Source organism: Muscardinus avellanarius (genome assembly GCF_963383645.1).
Source record: "Muscardinus avellanarius genome assembly, chromosome: 1".
Taxonomy (NCBI): domain Eukaryota; kingdom Metazoa; phylum Chordata; class Mammalia; order Rodentia; family Gliridae; genus Muscardinus; species Muscardinus avellanarius.
In genome coordinates this window covers 234,216,932-234,234,603 of record NC_137786.1, presented here as the reverse complement: position 1 = coordinate 234,234,603, position 17,672 = coordinate 234,216,932, and the positions used below count along the sequence as shown (strand labels likewise).

Sequence of the window (17,672 nt, the reverse complement as noted above, 5' to 3'; positions counted from 1 at the left end):
AAAGAGTCAGCCTCTTTACCCCAGACACTTTTTTTTGGTGGTGGTGGGGGGGGGTTTGCTGGGGATGGAGCCCAGGGGCATTCGACCTCCAAGCTACAGCCCCTGCCCTATTTTTATTCTTTATTTTTTAAAACAGGGTCTCACTAAGTTACCGAGGGCCTCACTAAGTAGCTGAGGCTGTCCAAGAACCGCGATCCTCCTGTCTCAGGCTCCCAAGTCCTGGGATTACAAGTGTGCACCACCGGCTAACAGTGACAGGTTTGAGTGCCGCCACCCAAAGGCTGCGGGCTCCAGAAAGGCAGGTCCTGACCCCGCCACCCGGCCCCTGCAGCCCAGGCCACGCCCCTGCAGCCCAGGCCACGCCCCTGCAGCCCAGGCCACGCCCCTGCAGCCCAGGCCACGCCCCCTCTTGCCGAGCACCCTCAGAGATGCCAGGCCTGCTTTCTTCTTCCGCCTGAAGGAGCTGGGTCGGCACCTCGCGAAGGAAAACAGACGGTGGTGGAGGGCGGCACTAGGAGAGACGGTGCGTTGAAGGAGGACCAGGGCGGCAGGCCCAGCGGCAGGTGGACTAGGGATCAGACTCCCCACGGAGGGAGGGTGGCTCGCCTGGGCCCCACCCGCATCCAGACCCTACTCACTCACTCGTAGAAGTGTGGCCGGAGGTGGGGCGCCGCCAGGGCCTTTCATTCACTACCTCGCCCCACCCCGCATCCCTCCCTGCACCCCAGAAATTGCCAAGTCACGGAGCTGGGCAGATCGCCCTGTGGGGGTGTTCCTGGGGCGGGGCAGTGTCTTAGCAAGAGCGCCCAGGGCCGAGGGACCGGGACTGAGTACCTGGCACATTGTTAGGTCCCCAGCACCAGCACACAGTATATGTTCAATAAACACTCGTTGCATGAATAAACGTCCTTTTGATAAATAAGTATCGCCATTTGCACATCCTATCTCCAGCATATCCTTAAGGGATGGAGAAGCCTGTTGAAAGCTGTACAATATTGCATCCCCAAGACTCAATACTGTCTCTTCTTCTTGGGCTTTTCATTATTTGTTGTTTGTGTTATTGGGGATTGAACCCAGGAGGGGTTCTATCTATGAGCTACACTCCCAGCCCTGTTTTAGTCTTTATTTGGAAACAAGGTTTCACTAAGTTTCTGAGGCTAGCCTCAAATCTGCGATCCTCCTGTCTCAACCTCCCAAGTACTGGGATTACGGTGTGCACTACCACACCTGGCTTGCAAGCCACTCTTTGACTGGTTGCATGCCCTTCAAAGACATGCAGGGCCTGGGGACAGAGGCAGACGGAAGGATGCTCAGACTGGAGTGGTGTAGCCTCCTGGGCCTGTGGGGGCTCAGTCCTACCTCTCTGAAGCCCTCCCGCCCCCCTGCAACCAGTTCTCCTGGCTGCCCCTCTCCCAGGGCCTCTCAGTGGATATCCTGTCAGAGCCACAGGAAAGAGGCGTCCTTCCCAGGTGCAGAACCATCCAACCCAGAGCACAGGGAACCCCAAATGCCAGCTGCTCCCTGATCAGGACCACCCCTGCAGCCAGTCCTTCACCTCACAGCGCCGGCTGGGAGGGGCTGGAGGAGGTGATGCCAGAGCTGGGCTCTCATCCCCAACTCACAGCTGGAGGAACATCTGCCCAGCGTGGAGCTGCTTACCGAGGGCTTTCATATAAATGATCTCATTTCATCTCCACAACCACCTCCGGAGGGAGGGCAACTTGTCCCTGTTGTGCAGAGGAGGACGCCGAGGCTCAGAGTGGTTTCTTGGCCCGCCCTGGTCTAGAGTACCGAAGCCCTCCCTTTGTGCCGAAATGTGACAGACCTGGCAGAGCAGATGCCGTTGTCTGCACGGCCCCCAAGGCTCATGTGTTAGGAGCACGGTTGCCAGTGTGTGGCGCTATTGGGAAGTGGTGAAAACTAAGAGGTGGGCCTACTGGGAGGAAGTTAGGCCACCAGGCCATGCCCTTAACGGGGCTATGGGGACCACAGGCTCTTCCTCCCTCTGTCTTTTTGCTTCCTGGCTGCCATGAGATGAGAAGCCTCCTCTATCACGCGTTCCCATATCACTGGCCCAGAGGCTGAAACCTCTGAGACTGTGAGCCAAGATAAACCTTTCATCTTTTTAAGTTGATTTGTATATTTGTTACAGTAACAGAAAGCTGACTAACACAGCAGGAAGTGCCCCTGAGCAAACTGTCTCTCGGGATGGCTTGGCATTCCGCGGTGGTGTTCCAGGTGGCTGCCTTTACCCCCAGTCTTCTGGCTGCACAGGTGAAGCTATCCCAGGACAACAGGCCAGGCCCTCCCTCTGTCCATCCCAACCTCCAGTCCATGTGCACCTCAGCCCCTGTCTTTGGTTGGTTTTAAATGCATATATAACAGCCTGTTGGGTAAAACTCACCCTTATGCAGTGGATTTCGGTATATCTAGTGTTGTATTATCATGTCACCGCTAATTCCAGAACATTTTCATCATGTCTAAAAAGAAACCCCGACCCCATTAGCGGGCCCTCTTTACCCTCCCTCCCTAGCCCCAGGCAACTGCTAATCTCCTCTCTGTCCCTGTGGATTTGCCTACTCTGGACCTGTCAGATGAATGGAGCCATACGGTGTTTGTTCCTTGGTGATTAGCATTTTTCACTTGTCATAACATTTTCAAGGTTTGTCTGCGTCGTGCCAGATGTCAGCACTTCGTGTCTTGCTCTGGCCAAAAAAGCTCCCACCAAAATTCCATCAAAAGATCCCATCAAAAGAGGTTAAGCACTTTTGTGTCTTCAATCTGCAATCGATGGACATTTGGATTGTTTCACTCTTTGGCTACTATGAATAATGTTCTAGGAATATTTCACAGACGTCTTTGTGTGAATTTACGTTTTCATTTTTTTGTTTTTAGTCCAAACCTCCGAGGGGACTTTCTGAGTCACGTGATCACCCATTCTAAGGTACTGCCAGACGCTTTCCAAACCATTTAAGAATCCCACCCATGGAGAGCCAGGCATGGTGGCACATGCCTGTAAGCCCAGTATATGGGAGGCTAGGCCAGGAGGATTGCAGGTTCAAGGTCAGCCTTAGCAACTTAGTGAAACTCTCAGCAACCTAGCATGACCCAATTTCAAAACAAAAAAATAAAAAGGGCAGCCAAGAGCCAGGTGTGGTGGCGCACGCTTGTAATCCCAGCATTTGGGAAGCTGAGACAGGAGGATCCGGGTTCGTGGACAGCCTCAGAGTTAGTGAGGCCCTTTGCAACTCAGTGAGACCCTGTTTTAAAATAAAGAATAAAAAAGTTGGGCTGGGGGTAGCTTGGAAGTAGAATGCCCCTGGGTTCCATCCCCAGTACTGCAACAAACAAACAAACAAACAAGGGCAGCCAGGCCGGGCGTGGGGGCGCACACTTGTAATCCCTGCGCTTGGGAGGCTGAGGCAGGAGGATCACACGGGTTCTAAGCCAGCCTCAGCTACTTAGTGAGGCTCTCAGCAACTTAGTGAGACTCTGTTTCCAAATAAAATATAAAAAAGGTCTGGGAGTATAGCCCGGAGGTAGAAGGCCCCTGGGTTCCATTCCCAGTACCACCACCAAAAAAAAAAAAAAAAAAGGCAGCCAGGCATGGTGGCACATACTTTTTTTTTTTAAAATTGGTGCATTGTAATCATACATCACATTGGAACATAAGACTTGAGAGGATATACAAGCACACATCATCCAATTAGCCCCCATCCAGCCCCCATCCCATTCCCTCCCCCTCCCTGGATCCCATGCTGGTTTGGTGATTAACTTTGATACATTTGTTTATGTACCTCCTGCATTTTAAAGAGGCTCCATCCTCCCCTATTCCATACCCTCTGATTGGTCACCTTAATTGCTTCACTATAGGGCCCTTTCTATAGCTCGACCTCTTCCTGTTGCCCCTTTCCTCCTAGTTATTGCTGATTAGGGGAAGCATCTGGTTTTAATTTTCTGTGATATTTCTCTGTGCATGCCGTGTTGCAAATACCGATCCCACTCTTGATGACCCCAGTTGTGGCTTGGCTACCCTGTGGACTGATCCAGACCTCGCTGGCTCAAGCAGCGGCCTTGCCTCTTGGGAGGCCCCGGTTCTGGCCTGGCTGGCCCCGACACTGGCCTAACCCCTCAGCTGGCTCCGATCCCGCCCTCAGAGGCCCCAGCACCGGCCTTCCGCATGGCAGACTCCGATGTTAGCCAATGGCCCTGGTATCGGCCTAACCCCTTGGCAGGCTCCGATCCAGGCCTTGGAGGCCTCAGTTGTGGCCTTGCTTCACGGAAGGCTCCAATGCCGGCCAGTGGCCCCAGCAACGGCCTAACCTCTCAGCAGGCTCTGATCCCGGCCTCGGAGGCCCCAACACTGGCCTTGCCTCACGGCAGGCTCCGATCCCAGCCTCGCTGGCCCCAGCACCGGCCTAACCCCTCGGCAGGCTCCGATCCCGGCCTCGGAGGCCTCAATAATGGCCTTGCCTCACGGAAGGCTCCAATGCCGGCTGTGAGGCTGTCAGAAACTTAGCAAGACCCTGTTTCCAAATAAAAATTAAAATAGGTCTGGGGATGTAGCCTGGAGGTAGAAGGACACTGGATTCCATCCCCAGAACCACCAAAAAAACAAAAAAAAAAAACCTGAGATGGTAGTGTAACTTGAAGGTAGAATGTCCCTGGATTCAATTCCAAGTATCATACACACACAAAAAGAATCGATTTCGTGTAGTAGGCTTCCAGTTTCTCCACTGTCCTCACCAATACTTGTTACTGTCTCTTTTGCTTCAGCCATCCTAGTGGCATGAGGTGGCATCTCAGCACGGCTCTGTTTCTGGTGCTTATCAGATGCCAAGCTCTGGGTGTGTCTTGTGGGGAACGTGATGAGGAAGGAGTTGTCATCTTTGCCATCAGGGGAATCGCGGTGCAGACAGGGGAGATGGGAATTCTTCATTCATACGCTGATCTTATCAGACAATGAATGGGCTGGACACCATGATAGGCAGGATATGGTCTCCACCCAAGGGTACTTTCTTAATGAGAAATGTAACGTCTTCAAACCAGATGCAGTGGCGCACACCTGTGATCCCAGTATCTGGGAGGCTAAGAGGATCACAGATTTGAGGCTGGCCTCAGCAACTTAGCAAGATCTTGTTTCAAGATAAAAGAGTTGGAGGTGTAGCTCAGAAGTAGAATCCTCCTAGATTCAATCCCCAGTACCAAATAAATAAATAAATAAATAAATAAATAAATAAATAAATAAAACAACCATCTGCAGTGCATCCACCCAGCCAGCTACCTACATTTTTTTTAATCTATCCGTCTGTCCATTCTTCCAATCATCTATCCAACAATCAAATGTCAAACCACCCACCCATCAAAGGATCCACTTATCCATTTACCCACCCAGTCATCCTCTCCCTGCTGGCAGGTAGGGCTGAGCCATCTGTCTTTCCACCCATTCACCCATTCGTCCAACCAGCCACCTATCCAGCCATCTATGTATGTACTGGGGATAGAACCCAGGAGCATTCTACCTCCGAGCTACACTCCCAGCCCTATGTTTTATTCTTTACTTTTGAAACTGAGTCTCACTGAGTTGCAAAGGGCCTTGCTAATTAACTGAGGCTGTTTGTGAACTATGATCCTCCTGTCTCGGCCTCCCAAATGCTGGGATTATAAGCGTGCGCCACCACACCTGGCTTCCTACCAATCATTTAGCTCATCAAATAATCGATCCATCTTCATCTCCACCTACCCGACTAGCCATCTACCTGTCAATCCATCCAGCCACCTGTCCACCCAGTCATCTTCCCGTCCACCTGTCCATCTACTCATACCTCTGTTCCATTATCCATCCTCCCAGCCACTGGTTTTAGCCCCAACTGCTTCAGGTTGTCCCTCGGGACATGCATTTCTCAGCCCTTCCCACCTTCTTAGGGGCAGATATTAAGTCGACCCTCATCTTTTAGATAAAGGAACGGAGGGCTGGAGAGATAAAATGCTTTGCCCAAGTGCCAAGACCGCCTGCCGCCTCGGCATCTATGTGTTGAGACCCCACTCCACATAGTTAATCGGCAACAAGCCCCGAGAAAGAGGTGTCGTCTCTGGCCAAAGTACCCCCCACTTTTAGATACCCTTCATGACTATTATTTTCTTGGTAATGATTCCTTTTAACTCTCTATACAAATTGCTCCAGTGATGTGAAATTAGAACTATGAAAGAAATTGAGTCTGTGGAAATAAATTCTCTAATAATTTGTCTAAACGTCCTTGGCTTTGCTCAATAGTAATGAAAAAACTGGCCAAAATTCAGGTGCTGTGATAAGCATTCCAGCTGCAGCAATCACAAATGGCCTCCGACCCTCATTCCTATCCATTAACTCCGACAAAGTAGCTCAGTTCAAAGTAACTGTTTACCCTTGAAATCCTGCCTAGAGACAGAGAAAAACCTTGTGTGTGACCTTAAAGCAATTTAGTTGATAAACAACTTAGCTGCCCAAATACAATAGACCCAAAGAAAAAGACTGTTGACTTTTACCTCAGTGTGAGCATTCCTGGAGATAGGGAAACTGGCCACATAGTTAGAAATGGATATGACAAAATAAAGGACAGACGTTCTAAAAATATATGTATGAAGGAAAGGAAATACCGTAAGAGTAAGAAAAGCATTTTTGCATGAAGAGGAGCTTATCATAAGAAAGTCCCAACTGGGGAAAAAAGGAATTAGAAAGTTAGAAGCAGGCTGCAGAGAGTTTGTGACAGGGAAGTGGATTATTAAAGATGAGTAGGCTTTTAATAGGCTTGTTGTCTAAAGAAGAGTGCTCAGCAGTTAAGGAAATACATCTGACAATTAGAACTAAGAACCTTGTGGTGTTGTTTGTGGTATTTTGTCTGCCAAACTGTGTTGTGAGTATGCTTAAGCTTTCAGATTTAGGAGATAAGATGCCAACACCTGAAGAAACTCCATCACATCCACCTGAATCACCACATTTCCCCACACTCGCTATATGAACTGAGCCCAAAAGATGGAAAGTTCCAGGAAAAGTTAAAGAAGATTCCCCGAGAAGCTCCCAAGCCTTGACTATGCCTGTTTATTCTGGGAGGCTGCCACCTGGAACTGCGTATCTGCAAAACCTTGGAGAGGAACAGGAGTTAATCTTTTGAAGGCCAACAGCCAGCTGAAAGAAACCTTTTTTCTCTTAACTTTACTGGTGAAAGGTATAAATTTCTTGGGGTTTTTGTAATAAAGTGTCATTGGCTCAAGAAGCCTTTGTCCATGTCAGGTTCTTTCCAAAAGCGTCGTCATTTAGGGACCTAAAAAAAAATTTAGTCCCTAAAGGGAAAGAATCGCTGCAGATAAGATTCTGCAGAACTTCACCTGCCTTTTGCCCCATCTTTCTGAGGATTTGACCGGGAGCGGACAATAACGACCCGACTGAGTTTAGTCCGTGACACCCAGCCTCACCGGGCCTTTCTACAAACTTGCAGAAAGCAGACGTTTAACTGAGGGACGTTTGCACAGGCGAGCTGCTGCCTGGGAGACTGCGCTCCTGGTCTCCAGGTGCAGAGGGGCCGAGCCCACAGGGTCATGAGTCCTTCCCGCCCTCCACCACCCCTCAGCTTCAGCCCCGGGTCCTCAGACCCCAGACCGCCTCTGGGCTGCTCTGCTGCAGGCTACTCCCCTCCATCCAGGCGCTACTGTCACCCTCAACCCACGGTCACAGCAAGGACTTTCTTTTTGCTTTTTTGGTACTAGGTACAAAACCCAAGAGTGTTTAACTGCTAACCCCAGTCCTGTTTTCATATTTTTTATTTAATTTAATTAATTTATTTTGGCAGAACTGGGGATTGAACCCAGGGACATTGTACCCCCAAGCTACATTCCCAGCCCTATTTTTTATTCTTTATTTTGAAACAAGGTCTCACTAAGTTGTGGAGGGCCTCACTGAATAGCTGAGGCTGACTGCGAACCTGCAATCCTCCTGTCTCAGCCTTCCAAGTACTAGGATTACAAACATGTGTACACCTGGCCTTATTTTTTTTTATTTTTTATTTTTTATTTTTTGCGGTACTAGGGATGGAACCCAGGGACATTTTACCTCTGATCTATACTCCCAGCCCTATTTTTTATTCTTTATTTTGAAACAGCGTTTCACTGAGTTGCAAAGGGGCCTCACTAAGTAGTAGCTGAAGCTGTCTTCGAACCGCAATCCTCCTGTCTCAGCCTCCCAAATGCTAGGATTACAAGCGTGCACCCACACACCCAGCTTAAACTGGGTCTCGCTAAGTTGTTAAGGGTATTGCTAAGTTGCTGAGGCTGGCCTTAAACCTGCAATCTTCCTGTCCCAGTCCTGGGGTCACAGGCATCTGCCACCACCCCTGGCACGGCCCCCTCATGTGGCCCTTCCCCAGCTACTGTAATTCTGCTTTGCTGGACGTGCAGCCCCTGCCACGTGACGGGAGCCGGGACTGGATCCCATCACCCAGGAGGCCACAGAGCGGGTACTCAAGAACTGAAGATTCAGCCCCCTTAAATTTAAATGTGCTCTGACCTCTTGACCCCCATGTCCTCCCAGAAGCCGCTAACCCTTCCCTCCTTCCTGAGGGCCTCCCCCAACATACACTGCGGGTCCAGAGCCTGAGACACCCAGGCTCCTGGCTGATGCCCACCTGGGGGGGGGCCTCAGCACCTGTCCAGAGCCAGGCCTGGTTCAGTGTTGGTGGCCACTGCCAGCAACACCCCCACCCCTCACCTCCATGGCTCCTCCCTGAGGCCTGCACCCAGGCCCCTGGAGATGCCCAGTGGCCCTTTTCTGATTTGAATAGCCTGAAGGCAGGGTCCTCGGGGCAGTTGGGGTTCCAGACCCAGGCCAGGGCTGGGCCCAGCCTAGCCCCGGTGTTTGCAGAAATAAAGCATGGATGTCCAGCCGGCGAGGCCGAGGGGCAGGGCTCAGGTGGCAGACACCTCGTGGGATCTGGTTCCCTGGACAGAGGCCAGTGCAGGGGCAGGTGAATAAATCATGAGGGGCCTGGAGTGGGGCAGGACAGGACAAGTGGCCTCATTATGAAGTGGAGGAGCAGGTAGCCGGCGTCAAGTGGGCTGGGGGAGTGAGAGGCGCCCGGGAGGCCAGAGCAGGCGGCCACCTCTGCCCCCACCCCTGTGCGGGCTGCCAGGCCCACCTCGGCTTTTCCTTGAGAACAGGTGGTGGCAGATCAGCAGGGCCAGGTAGGAGGTGCTTGGGGGAGGCAGGGAGGCAGGAGCGCCTCCCTGGGGCTCTGGGTAGTGGGACGTAGGGAGGGGCAGTGGCTTGCCTCTCCTGAATCCTGGAACTATCCTGGAAGGGGGAACAGTGCGGAGACTAGGCAGAGCAGAATGCACAGAGCCGGGCGTGGTGGTGCACGCTTGTAACCCCAGCATTTGGGAGGCCGAGACAGGAGGATGGCGGTTCGCGGACAGCCTCAGCTACTTAGTGAGGCCCTCCGTAACTTAAAGAGACCCTGTTTCAAAATAAAGAATAAAAATAGGGCAGGGGGTGTAGCTCGGAGGTTGAATGCCCCTGGGTTCCATCCCCAGACCCTCAAAAAAAGTGCACAGAAAGAGAGATGGAGGCAGTGAGGAAGCCCCCAGCCCGCACAGCAGGGAGGACGCAGGGTGCTGAGGGGCCAGCCCCTCCACTCCACAAAGCCAGTCAGGCCCACAGGGGACCGCGAGCCAGAGAGGTAAAGGCAGGGTGTGGAGGCGAAGGAGGCCAAAGTCGGGTGGGGAGGTGGGCTGCCAGAGCCTGTGGGGGGCCCAGGACAACACCCCTGGGTGCAGCCTGCAGCCAGCATGAGAGAAAAGTGGGAACTTCAGGGAGGGGTTATTCCAGGATGCGCAGGCTGTGGAGGAAGATAATGGACTTCGCGGACCTCGGGCTCTATTAGCCCTTGGAGGGGGCCCTGGAGAGCACACAGGCCCCCACTGAGCCTCCCACCCACAGGACCAGGGGACAGAGCGGCCCGGAGGAGGTGCCCAGCCCTCGTCTTCATGGCCCTGCCCCAGGGCCTAGAAGATGGCAGCACCCGCTCAGGGGACCCCAGCCCCCCTGCAGTAACCCCGGGGCCCAGCCAGCCCCCTGCCAGCCCGGCAGCCAGCAGGCGAGCACTGCTCCGGGAGCTGGAGGCGCAGGTGCAGGCTGTCTATGGGCAGGTAAGGAGGGGACCATCTTCCACTGTGGGGACCATGAGGGAAGGGTGGGGACCCCACACCCCAGGGGGCCCCTGTGGGATAGACCCAGGATGTGCACATGGCCGGAGAGATCCACTGGTCAGCAGAGGCTGGGTGAGCCTCTTCTCGGCTTCTGTCCACACTGAGCTGCCACCTACCACACTGCGTCGGCTCCCTTTAGCTGAGGGCTGACCTGGGCCTGGGGCGCTCCCGGGCAGGGAGGCGCTGGGGCTTCTTGGGGTGGCCTTCTCTCTTGGAGAGGCGGTACAGAAGGGGCCACCATGCTTGTTCCCTGTTCTGAGAGGCATCCCAGCGGCCCTGGCACCTGGGCTGCTTCCGTCTTCCCAGACCCAGGCCTGTGTCTCAAGAAACCGCTTCTGATTGGGTGAGGCCGAGGGCAGGGGTGAGCAGACACGGTGTGGGAGACCCTCTGGAGGATGCGTGGAGAGGCTGTGCCTTCCAGGGGGCCTTGGGCCCCAAGTGGCCCCCCTCGCCCACAGAGATGCTCAGAGATAATCCCGGATTAGGACCCAAGCCCCGGGTCCAGGGCCCCCCGCCTGCCCACCCGCCCCGATCTTCCCTGCAAAACCCCAGGAAAATCCCCAGCAGTGCTCCCGGGCTCTCGCTGGGAGCGGCTGGGGGCTGGCGGCATCCGCAGCATCCGCCCAGGGCTCCGGCCCTGGCATGGTGCGGGACCATGGGGAACTGTGCCAAGCGGCCCCGGTGCCGGGGGCCTAAGGTAGGAGGGCGAGGGCAGGAAGCCACGGCCGGGAGACCGAGTGAGACTCTGGGTCCCGGTGGGTGGACAGAGGCCAGTGAGGGCCAGGCTGCGGGTGGGGATGGAGGGTTGGTTGCCCACCATCCTCCAACGAGATTCTTCTCCTGAATGCCCTAGACTCAGACCCATCCTGCCTTTGCTCACCTAGACTTCTGGGGCTCCTCCACCGAGCTGCCCGGGCCCCGCTGCCCATCCTGGCCGCAGGGCCCTGTTCTCTGCCCACCAGCCGTGCCTGGGGCTCTGGAGCTGGAGCCAAGCTCCGTTTACTTCTTCAATGGCCCTGGCCTAACCCCGGCCCCTCTCAGGGCCTCAGTTTACCCAACTGAATAGTTAGAAAATAGGCCCTTCCGGCTTAACAGCATAATGGGCCAGGGTTCTGGGTTCCAAAGAGCGGCCTGGATGATGAGGAGGGCTGGGGAGGGGTCTTCAGGCCACTGGCCCAGCTCACTGCCGGCTCTGCTGCAGGACCCCTGGCAGTGGCCTGCCTCCCCGCTAGGGGGCTCCCGCCCCGGCCCCCGCCCCAGCCTGGAGGAGCAGGGGGGCGTCCAGAGCTATTCAGTGCTCGGCAACCTGGTGGGGCCGGCCTGCATCTTCCTGCGGCCCAGCATCGCTGCCACCCAATTCGTATGTACAGCCGCTGGCCCTTGGCCCGCTGCCCTGCTCCCTCCACCCGCCTCCCGGAACAGGAGGGAGAGGGTCGAGGGTGACAGAAGAGGAAGACAGGGGAGGCGGGAGAAACAGCCCCCAGCACTGGGGTGCTGCTCAGTGGAGTGCCCGCTTAGCATGTGGGGCCCTGGGATCCATTCCCAGAAAAAAAGAAAAAGCAAAAAAGAAAAAGCAAGAAAGCGAGGCAGGCAGGCAGTCCAGAGGATGGGCTAGGGAGATCTCAGGGCCCTGAGGACAAGAGCCGCACACCTGTCATTGGTACCAGCTAGCCACACCGGAGGTTTGACCTGGCCCCCAGGTCCCTCTTTGGCAAAAGGAGTTCCTGCCTCAGAATAGGGTGGTGGGGAGCCAGGGAGCAGCCTGGGCAGGTGGCGCTGGAAGGGGGCACCCAGGAGGCCCCCACCCTGTGGGTGCTGTGGGGCTGGGCTGGGTAGGGAGCCCCAAGGAACAGGAAGGAGGGGAACAGGGGCTGGGGAGGGAACTCCTAACCCATCTGTGTCCTCCAGGACAGAGAGCTGCGGCCAGAGGAGATTGAAGGTAAAGGGCTGGAGAGGGGAATGGGGGTGGACACAGGGCGGGGGCATCAGGAGGGGCCCTCGGCAGCGTCCAAGAGGAATTAGGAGCAAGAAGACGCCGTGGGACCACACTGAACAGGCAGGAGTGGCAGACCTCCCCTCTCCAGCCACCGGTTCCGGGGTCTCAAGGAGGCAGGTTGAGGGCCTCTTACACTGGTCCATCCAGGGGACGCTTCCTGGTGCCCACTGTGGGCCCCGCCGTGCGCTGAGCACAGGTGATCTGGCCACACCCTCGGGGAATGGCGTCAGTACCTCAACTGCAAATGGGCTGGGGGAATAGGCGTAGAAGGAAGGTGACCTTGAACCAGAGAGGGGAGAGTGCTCCAGAATGTGACCCGAGTGAGGTCAGGGTTTGTCCATCCGTTCAGCCCTCCCGGCCTCCCTTCCCTCCTTTTTTTTTTTTTTTAATTCACTGCCGTATCTCCGGGGCCCAGAGCAGAGCCTGGTACATAGCAGAGCTTCTCAAATATCTGCTGAAAAGCCAGGTGCGGTGGCGCACACCTGTAATCCTAGTACTTGGGAGGCTGAGACAGGAGGATTGAAGGTTGGTGGCTGGCCTCAGCACTTAATGAGACCCTGTCTCAAAATAAAAGAATAAAAAAGACTTGGGGATATAAATTCGGAGGTAGAATGCCCCTGGGTTCCATCCCCAGCACCATACCATACACGCACAATTTTTCTGAAAGAACACGTTTGTTTGTTTGTTTGTTTGTTTGTTTGTTTGTTTGTGGTACAGGGAATGGAACCCAGGGGCAGTCTACCTCTGAGTTACACCCCCAGTCTCATTTTTTTATCCTTTATTTTGAAACGGGGTCTCACTAAGTTGTGTAGGGCCTCACTAAGTAGCTGAGGCTGTTGGAGAACCATGATCCTTCCTGTCTCAGTCTTCCAAATGCTGGGATTACAAGTGTGTGCCACCATGCCCAGCTAAAAGAACGCTTTTCTTTGGTGGTAGTATTAGGGATAGAACCCAGGGGCCTTTTTACCTCCAGGCTACACCCCCAGACCTATTTTGTTTTTTATTTGGAAAGGGTCTCACTAAGTTGCTGAGGCTGGCCACGAACCTGTGATCCCCCTGTCTCAGTCTCCCAAGTACTATAATTAAAAATATGAGCCGGGCGTGGTGACGCACGCTTGTAATCCCCGCGCTTGGGAGGTGGAGACAGGAGGATTGCACAGGTTCGAAGCAAGCTGTGCTGGCTTAAGAGACCCTGTTTCCAAATAAAAAAGTATAAAACTAGGTCTGGTGTAGCCCGGAGGTAGAAGGGTTTCCAGGAACCCCAGTACCACCAAAAAGAAAGAGAGAGAGAAAGAAAGAAAGGGAGGGAGAAAGAGAAAGAAAGAAAGAAAGAAAGAAAGAAAGAAAGAAAGAAAGAAAGAAAGAAAGAAAGAACGAACCACTACATCCAGCAAAACACATTTCTTAAAAACAGCATATGCAAAGGCCCAGAGGCAGGCGGTCACTGATGCTTAGAGGGAGGAAACGATTGGACAGAGGGAAGGAGGATGGGATGGGCCAGGCGGGATCCAGGGAGCCCTGAAGGAAAGCCTGACCCCACCCTGCGCGGCAGAGCTACAGGTCGCCTTCCAGGAGTTTGACCGAGACCGGGACGGCTACATCGGCTACCGGGAGCTGGGCGCCTGCATGCGGACCCTGGGCTACATGCCCACGGAGATGGAACTCATCGAGATCTCACAGCAAATCAGTACGTGCCTTGGATCCACCCCTGCCCCGCTCTCCAGCACCCTGGCCAGGACCAGGAACACCCAGGCACTGGTGACCGCACAGGCCGCCCCAGGGCCCGGGGACTAGGTCGCTCTCAAGGCAAGATCTCTGCCCCCCCACACCCCCCCCAGAATCTCACCTTTATCCCTGAGAGGCAGGGCTGGGGTGCACCTCCCCTTCACAGGTGAGGAAACTGGGTCTCGCAACAGGGAAGTGGCTTGGCTAAGGTCCCACGGTGCTGGAGCCGGCCGCTGAACTAATCAGCTCTTCAGGAAAACCAAGAGAAGCTTCCAGAAGTTGTTTTCTTGTTTTTTTTTTTTTTATTTTTGGTTTTGGTACTTGGTATTGAACCCAGAGGCATTCTGCCTCTGAGCCATATCATGAGAGCTCTTGTGTTTGTGTGTGTGTGTGTGTGTGTGTGTGTGTGGTGCTGAGGATGGAACCCAGAGGCATTCTATCTCTGAGCTACACCCCCAGACCTATTTTTTATTCTTTATTGTGAAAGAGGGTCTCACTGAGTTGCAAAGGGCCTCACTAAGTAGCTGAGGCTGGCCATGGACCGCGGTCCTCCAGTCCCAGCCTCCCAAGTCTAGAATTACAAGCATGCGCCACCATACCTGGCTTATTTTTTATTTTGAAACAGGATCGCACTAAGTTGCTGAGTCTGCCCTTCAACCTGTGATTCTCCTGTCTCAGCCTCCCAAGTACTAGGATTACAGGTGTGCATCACCAGGCCTGGCTCTCAGAAGATTGTTGTTGTTGTTGTTGTTGTTGTTGTTATTTTGGTTTTGTGATTTTTTTTATTTTTTATTTTTTGCAGTACTGGAGTTGGAACCCAGGGACTCTACCACTGATTCCCTCATCAATCCTTTTTCTTTTTAAGCAAGGTCTCACTAAGTTACTGAGGCCCTCCTGTCTCAATCTCCCAAGTCCTGGGATAATAGGCATGTGCCACTACACCAAGCTCCCATTTTTATTTCTTTCTTTCTTCCTGTGTGTGATACTTGGGATTGAACCCAGGGGCATTCTACCTCCAAGCTTTACTCCCAGCCCTATTATTTATTTATTTATTTATTTATTGGTACTGGGGGTGGAGCCCAGGGGCTTTTCTACCTCCGGGGTATACTCCCAGACCTATTTTATACTTTATTTGGAAACAGGGTCTCACTAAGTTGCTGAGAGCCTCACTAAGTAGCTGAGGCTGGCTTCGAACCTGTGCGATCCTCCTGTCTCAGCCTCCCAAGCACTGGGATTACAAGCATGCGCCACCACGCCCGGCTAGCCCTATTATTGTTATTTATTTGTGGTGCTTGGGGTTGAACCCAGGGCCTCAGACATGCAAGGCAAGTGTTCCACTGAGCTATACATCCTCAGCCCTAGCCCCATTATTTTGAAACAGAGTCTCACTAAGTTGCAGAGGGACTCACAAGTTGCTGAGGTTGGCTGCGAACCTGGATCCTCCTGTCTCAGCCTCCCAAGTACTGGGATTGCAATCAGGCACCACCACACCTGACTTAAAACAGTGGTTTTCCTTTTTTTTTTTTTTTTTTGGTGGTACTGGGGTTCCTGGAAGCCCTTCTACCTCCGGGCTACACTCCCAGACCTATTTTTTATACTTTTTTATTTGGAAACAGGGTCTCCTAAGCCAGCGCGCACGGCTGGCTTCGAACCTGCGCGATCCTCCTGTCTCTGCCTCCCAAGCGCGGGGATGACAGGCGTGCCCACCACGCCCGGCAGTGGTTTTCCTTTTGCCGGTGGCCCAGTCTGAACCTTGGATGGAGGGTGATCCCATCAAGAAATAATGGCCCAGCCTGGGTGCAGAGGGAGAGAAGGGTCTCCCAATGTGGTGGGGGTGGAAGGGACGATGCCAGGCTGGGTAGCTAAGAGATGGGCGTGACCCCCAGGTGGCGGGAAGGTGGACTTCGAAGACTTTGTGGCGCTGATGGGCCCCAAGTTGCTAGCAGAGACGGCGGACATGATCGGGGTCCGGGAGCTGCGGGACGCCTTCAGAGAGGTGCGCCCGGGCAGCCCGGGTGGGCTGTGGGGCCGCCGTGGGTGAGGGGCCGGTGAGTGCTTGACCCAGGGGTGACCCCACGCCGCCTCCGCCGCCGCCACAGTTTGACACCAATGGGGACGGCTGCATCAGCGTGGGAGAGCTCCGTGCTGCCCTCAAGGCCCTGCTGGGGGAGCGGCTCAGCCAGCGGGAGGTGGACGAGATCCTCCAGGACATTGACCTCAACGGAGACGGCCTGGTCGACTTTGAAGGTACCGCCCGCCACGCCCTGGAAGGTTCTTAACAGATAAAGGAGTAACAGGGTGTTCTCCCACACCCATGTGCTTTTCTGGTTAATTATCACTGAGGTCCCAGGAGGAAGGGACCACTGCTGTCTCCAGGGGCAGGAGAGGGAGTGCTCTAGGAAGCACAGGTGCTTCCTGAAAAGAAAGCAATGAAGTCAAGATTGGAATCTGAAGCCGGGCGTTGGCACACGCTTGTCATCCCAGCATCCGGGAGGCTGAGACCTGGAGGATCGCGGTTCGCAGACAGCCTCAGCTACTTAGTGAGGCCCTCTGCAACTCAGTGAGACCCAGTTTCAAAATAAAGAATAAAAAATAGGGCAGGGGGTGTAGCTTGGAGGTCAAATGCCCCTGGGTTCCATCCCCAGACCCGCAAAAAAAGAAAAAGAAAAAAAAAAAGATTGGAATCTGGGCAGTTAATGTGGAACTCAACTCTCCCTAAAGCCAAGGGAAAAAGTAGTGTATGGAAAAATCCAAAGTAGGCCCCTGAGCTTCCTCATGGCCAAAGGAGAAATATAATAAGATTCAGTTACAAGAATTATTTTTTGGAGGCGGAAGACAAAGTTCCCTGCTCCGGAATCTGATAGGATTCCCTATTGGATCCAGCGGATGTTTTTGGGGTCCCTCTCCTAACCACACTCTAGCCCACCCCAGGTTAGGCGGATTGGCCTCACCCCTAACGGGGCAGGAGGGCAGACCCCAAACCTTGTCTTTGCCCTGGCAGAATTTGTGCGAATGATGTCTCGCTGAACTGGAAGGTCACGGCCTCTGCCCCCAGCAGGCTCCCTGAAGCCATCGTGTACAGACGGACCGTCCCTGCCCCAGCAGTGTCCCCTCCCGCCTTCGCCCCTCACCCACCTCCAATTCTCTGACAATAAAGCATCTTCAAACTTGGCGAGATCGCTGGGGCCTCTTACTTGCTCATCCTGGAGGCCCCAGTACCTGGCCCCCAAGAGTCAAGTCCTCGGACCACGGGCCTCCTCAATGGTGAATTGCAGGTGGGAGGGAACCCCCTCTTCTTCCTCTCGGGATCCTGAGTCCAGCCTGGGGCAAGTGTCAGGAAACGTCCCTGGGGGGTAAACCCAGCCGGCTCCCCGGAGCTCAGGCGTGTGTGTGTGTGTGTGTGTGTGTGTGTGTGTGTGTGTGTGTGTGGTCCCTGCAGGATTGCGTTAGCGGTACAGGAAGCCTGAGGGCTGCTCCTCGTAAGCCTGAGGGCTGCCTTCCAGAACCTGGTCTTCAGTTTCAAGGAGTGAGTTACCTGGCTGCAGGGCTCGGCTGCTGGCCGCTTCCAAGGGCAGCCCGGCCTCCGGCTGCTCCTCCTGGGAGCCCCTGGCTGAGTGGGGAGGGGAGGGGCCAGAACCTGGACATTTCTTCCCACCACGAGACCGAAGCTTTGAACCCAAGTGGCCCTTGGGTTCAGTCATGGCCGCATCAGACC

General features: G+C 54.2%; 1 protein-coding gene across 3 annotated transcripts; it reads left to right on the top strand.

The window, feature by feature from the left end:
• Positions 1-10,014: 10,014 nt before the first annotated feature.
• On the top strand, positions 10,015-16,984 carry CABP2 (calcium binding protein 2; the record flags this gene model as incomplete). Of its 3 annotated transcripts, XM_080696241.1 has the most annotated exons (7): positions 10,892-10,933; positions 11,438-11,596; positions 12,145-12,175; positions 13,785-13,919; positions 15,844-15,953; positions 16,057-16,204; positions 16,959-16,984. In XM_080696241.1, 7 exons carry the CDS (start codon positions 10,892-10,894, stop codon positions 16,982-16,984), a joined length of 651 nt encoding a protein of 216 aa, XP_080552367.1. The 3 variants fall into 3 exon arrangements, with proteins under 3 accessions (XP_080552368.1, XP_080552367.1, XP_080552369.1); XM_080696242.1 differs by lacking the exons at positions 10,892-10,933; positions 11,438-11,596 and adding an exon at positions 10,015-10,176; XM_080696243.1 differs by lacking the exon at positions 11,438-11,596.
• Positions 16,985-17,672: the final 688 nt, after the last annotated feature.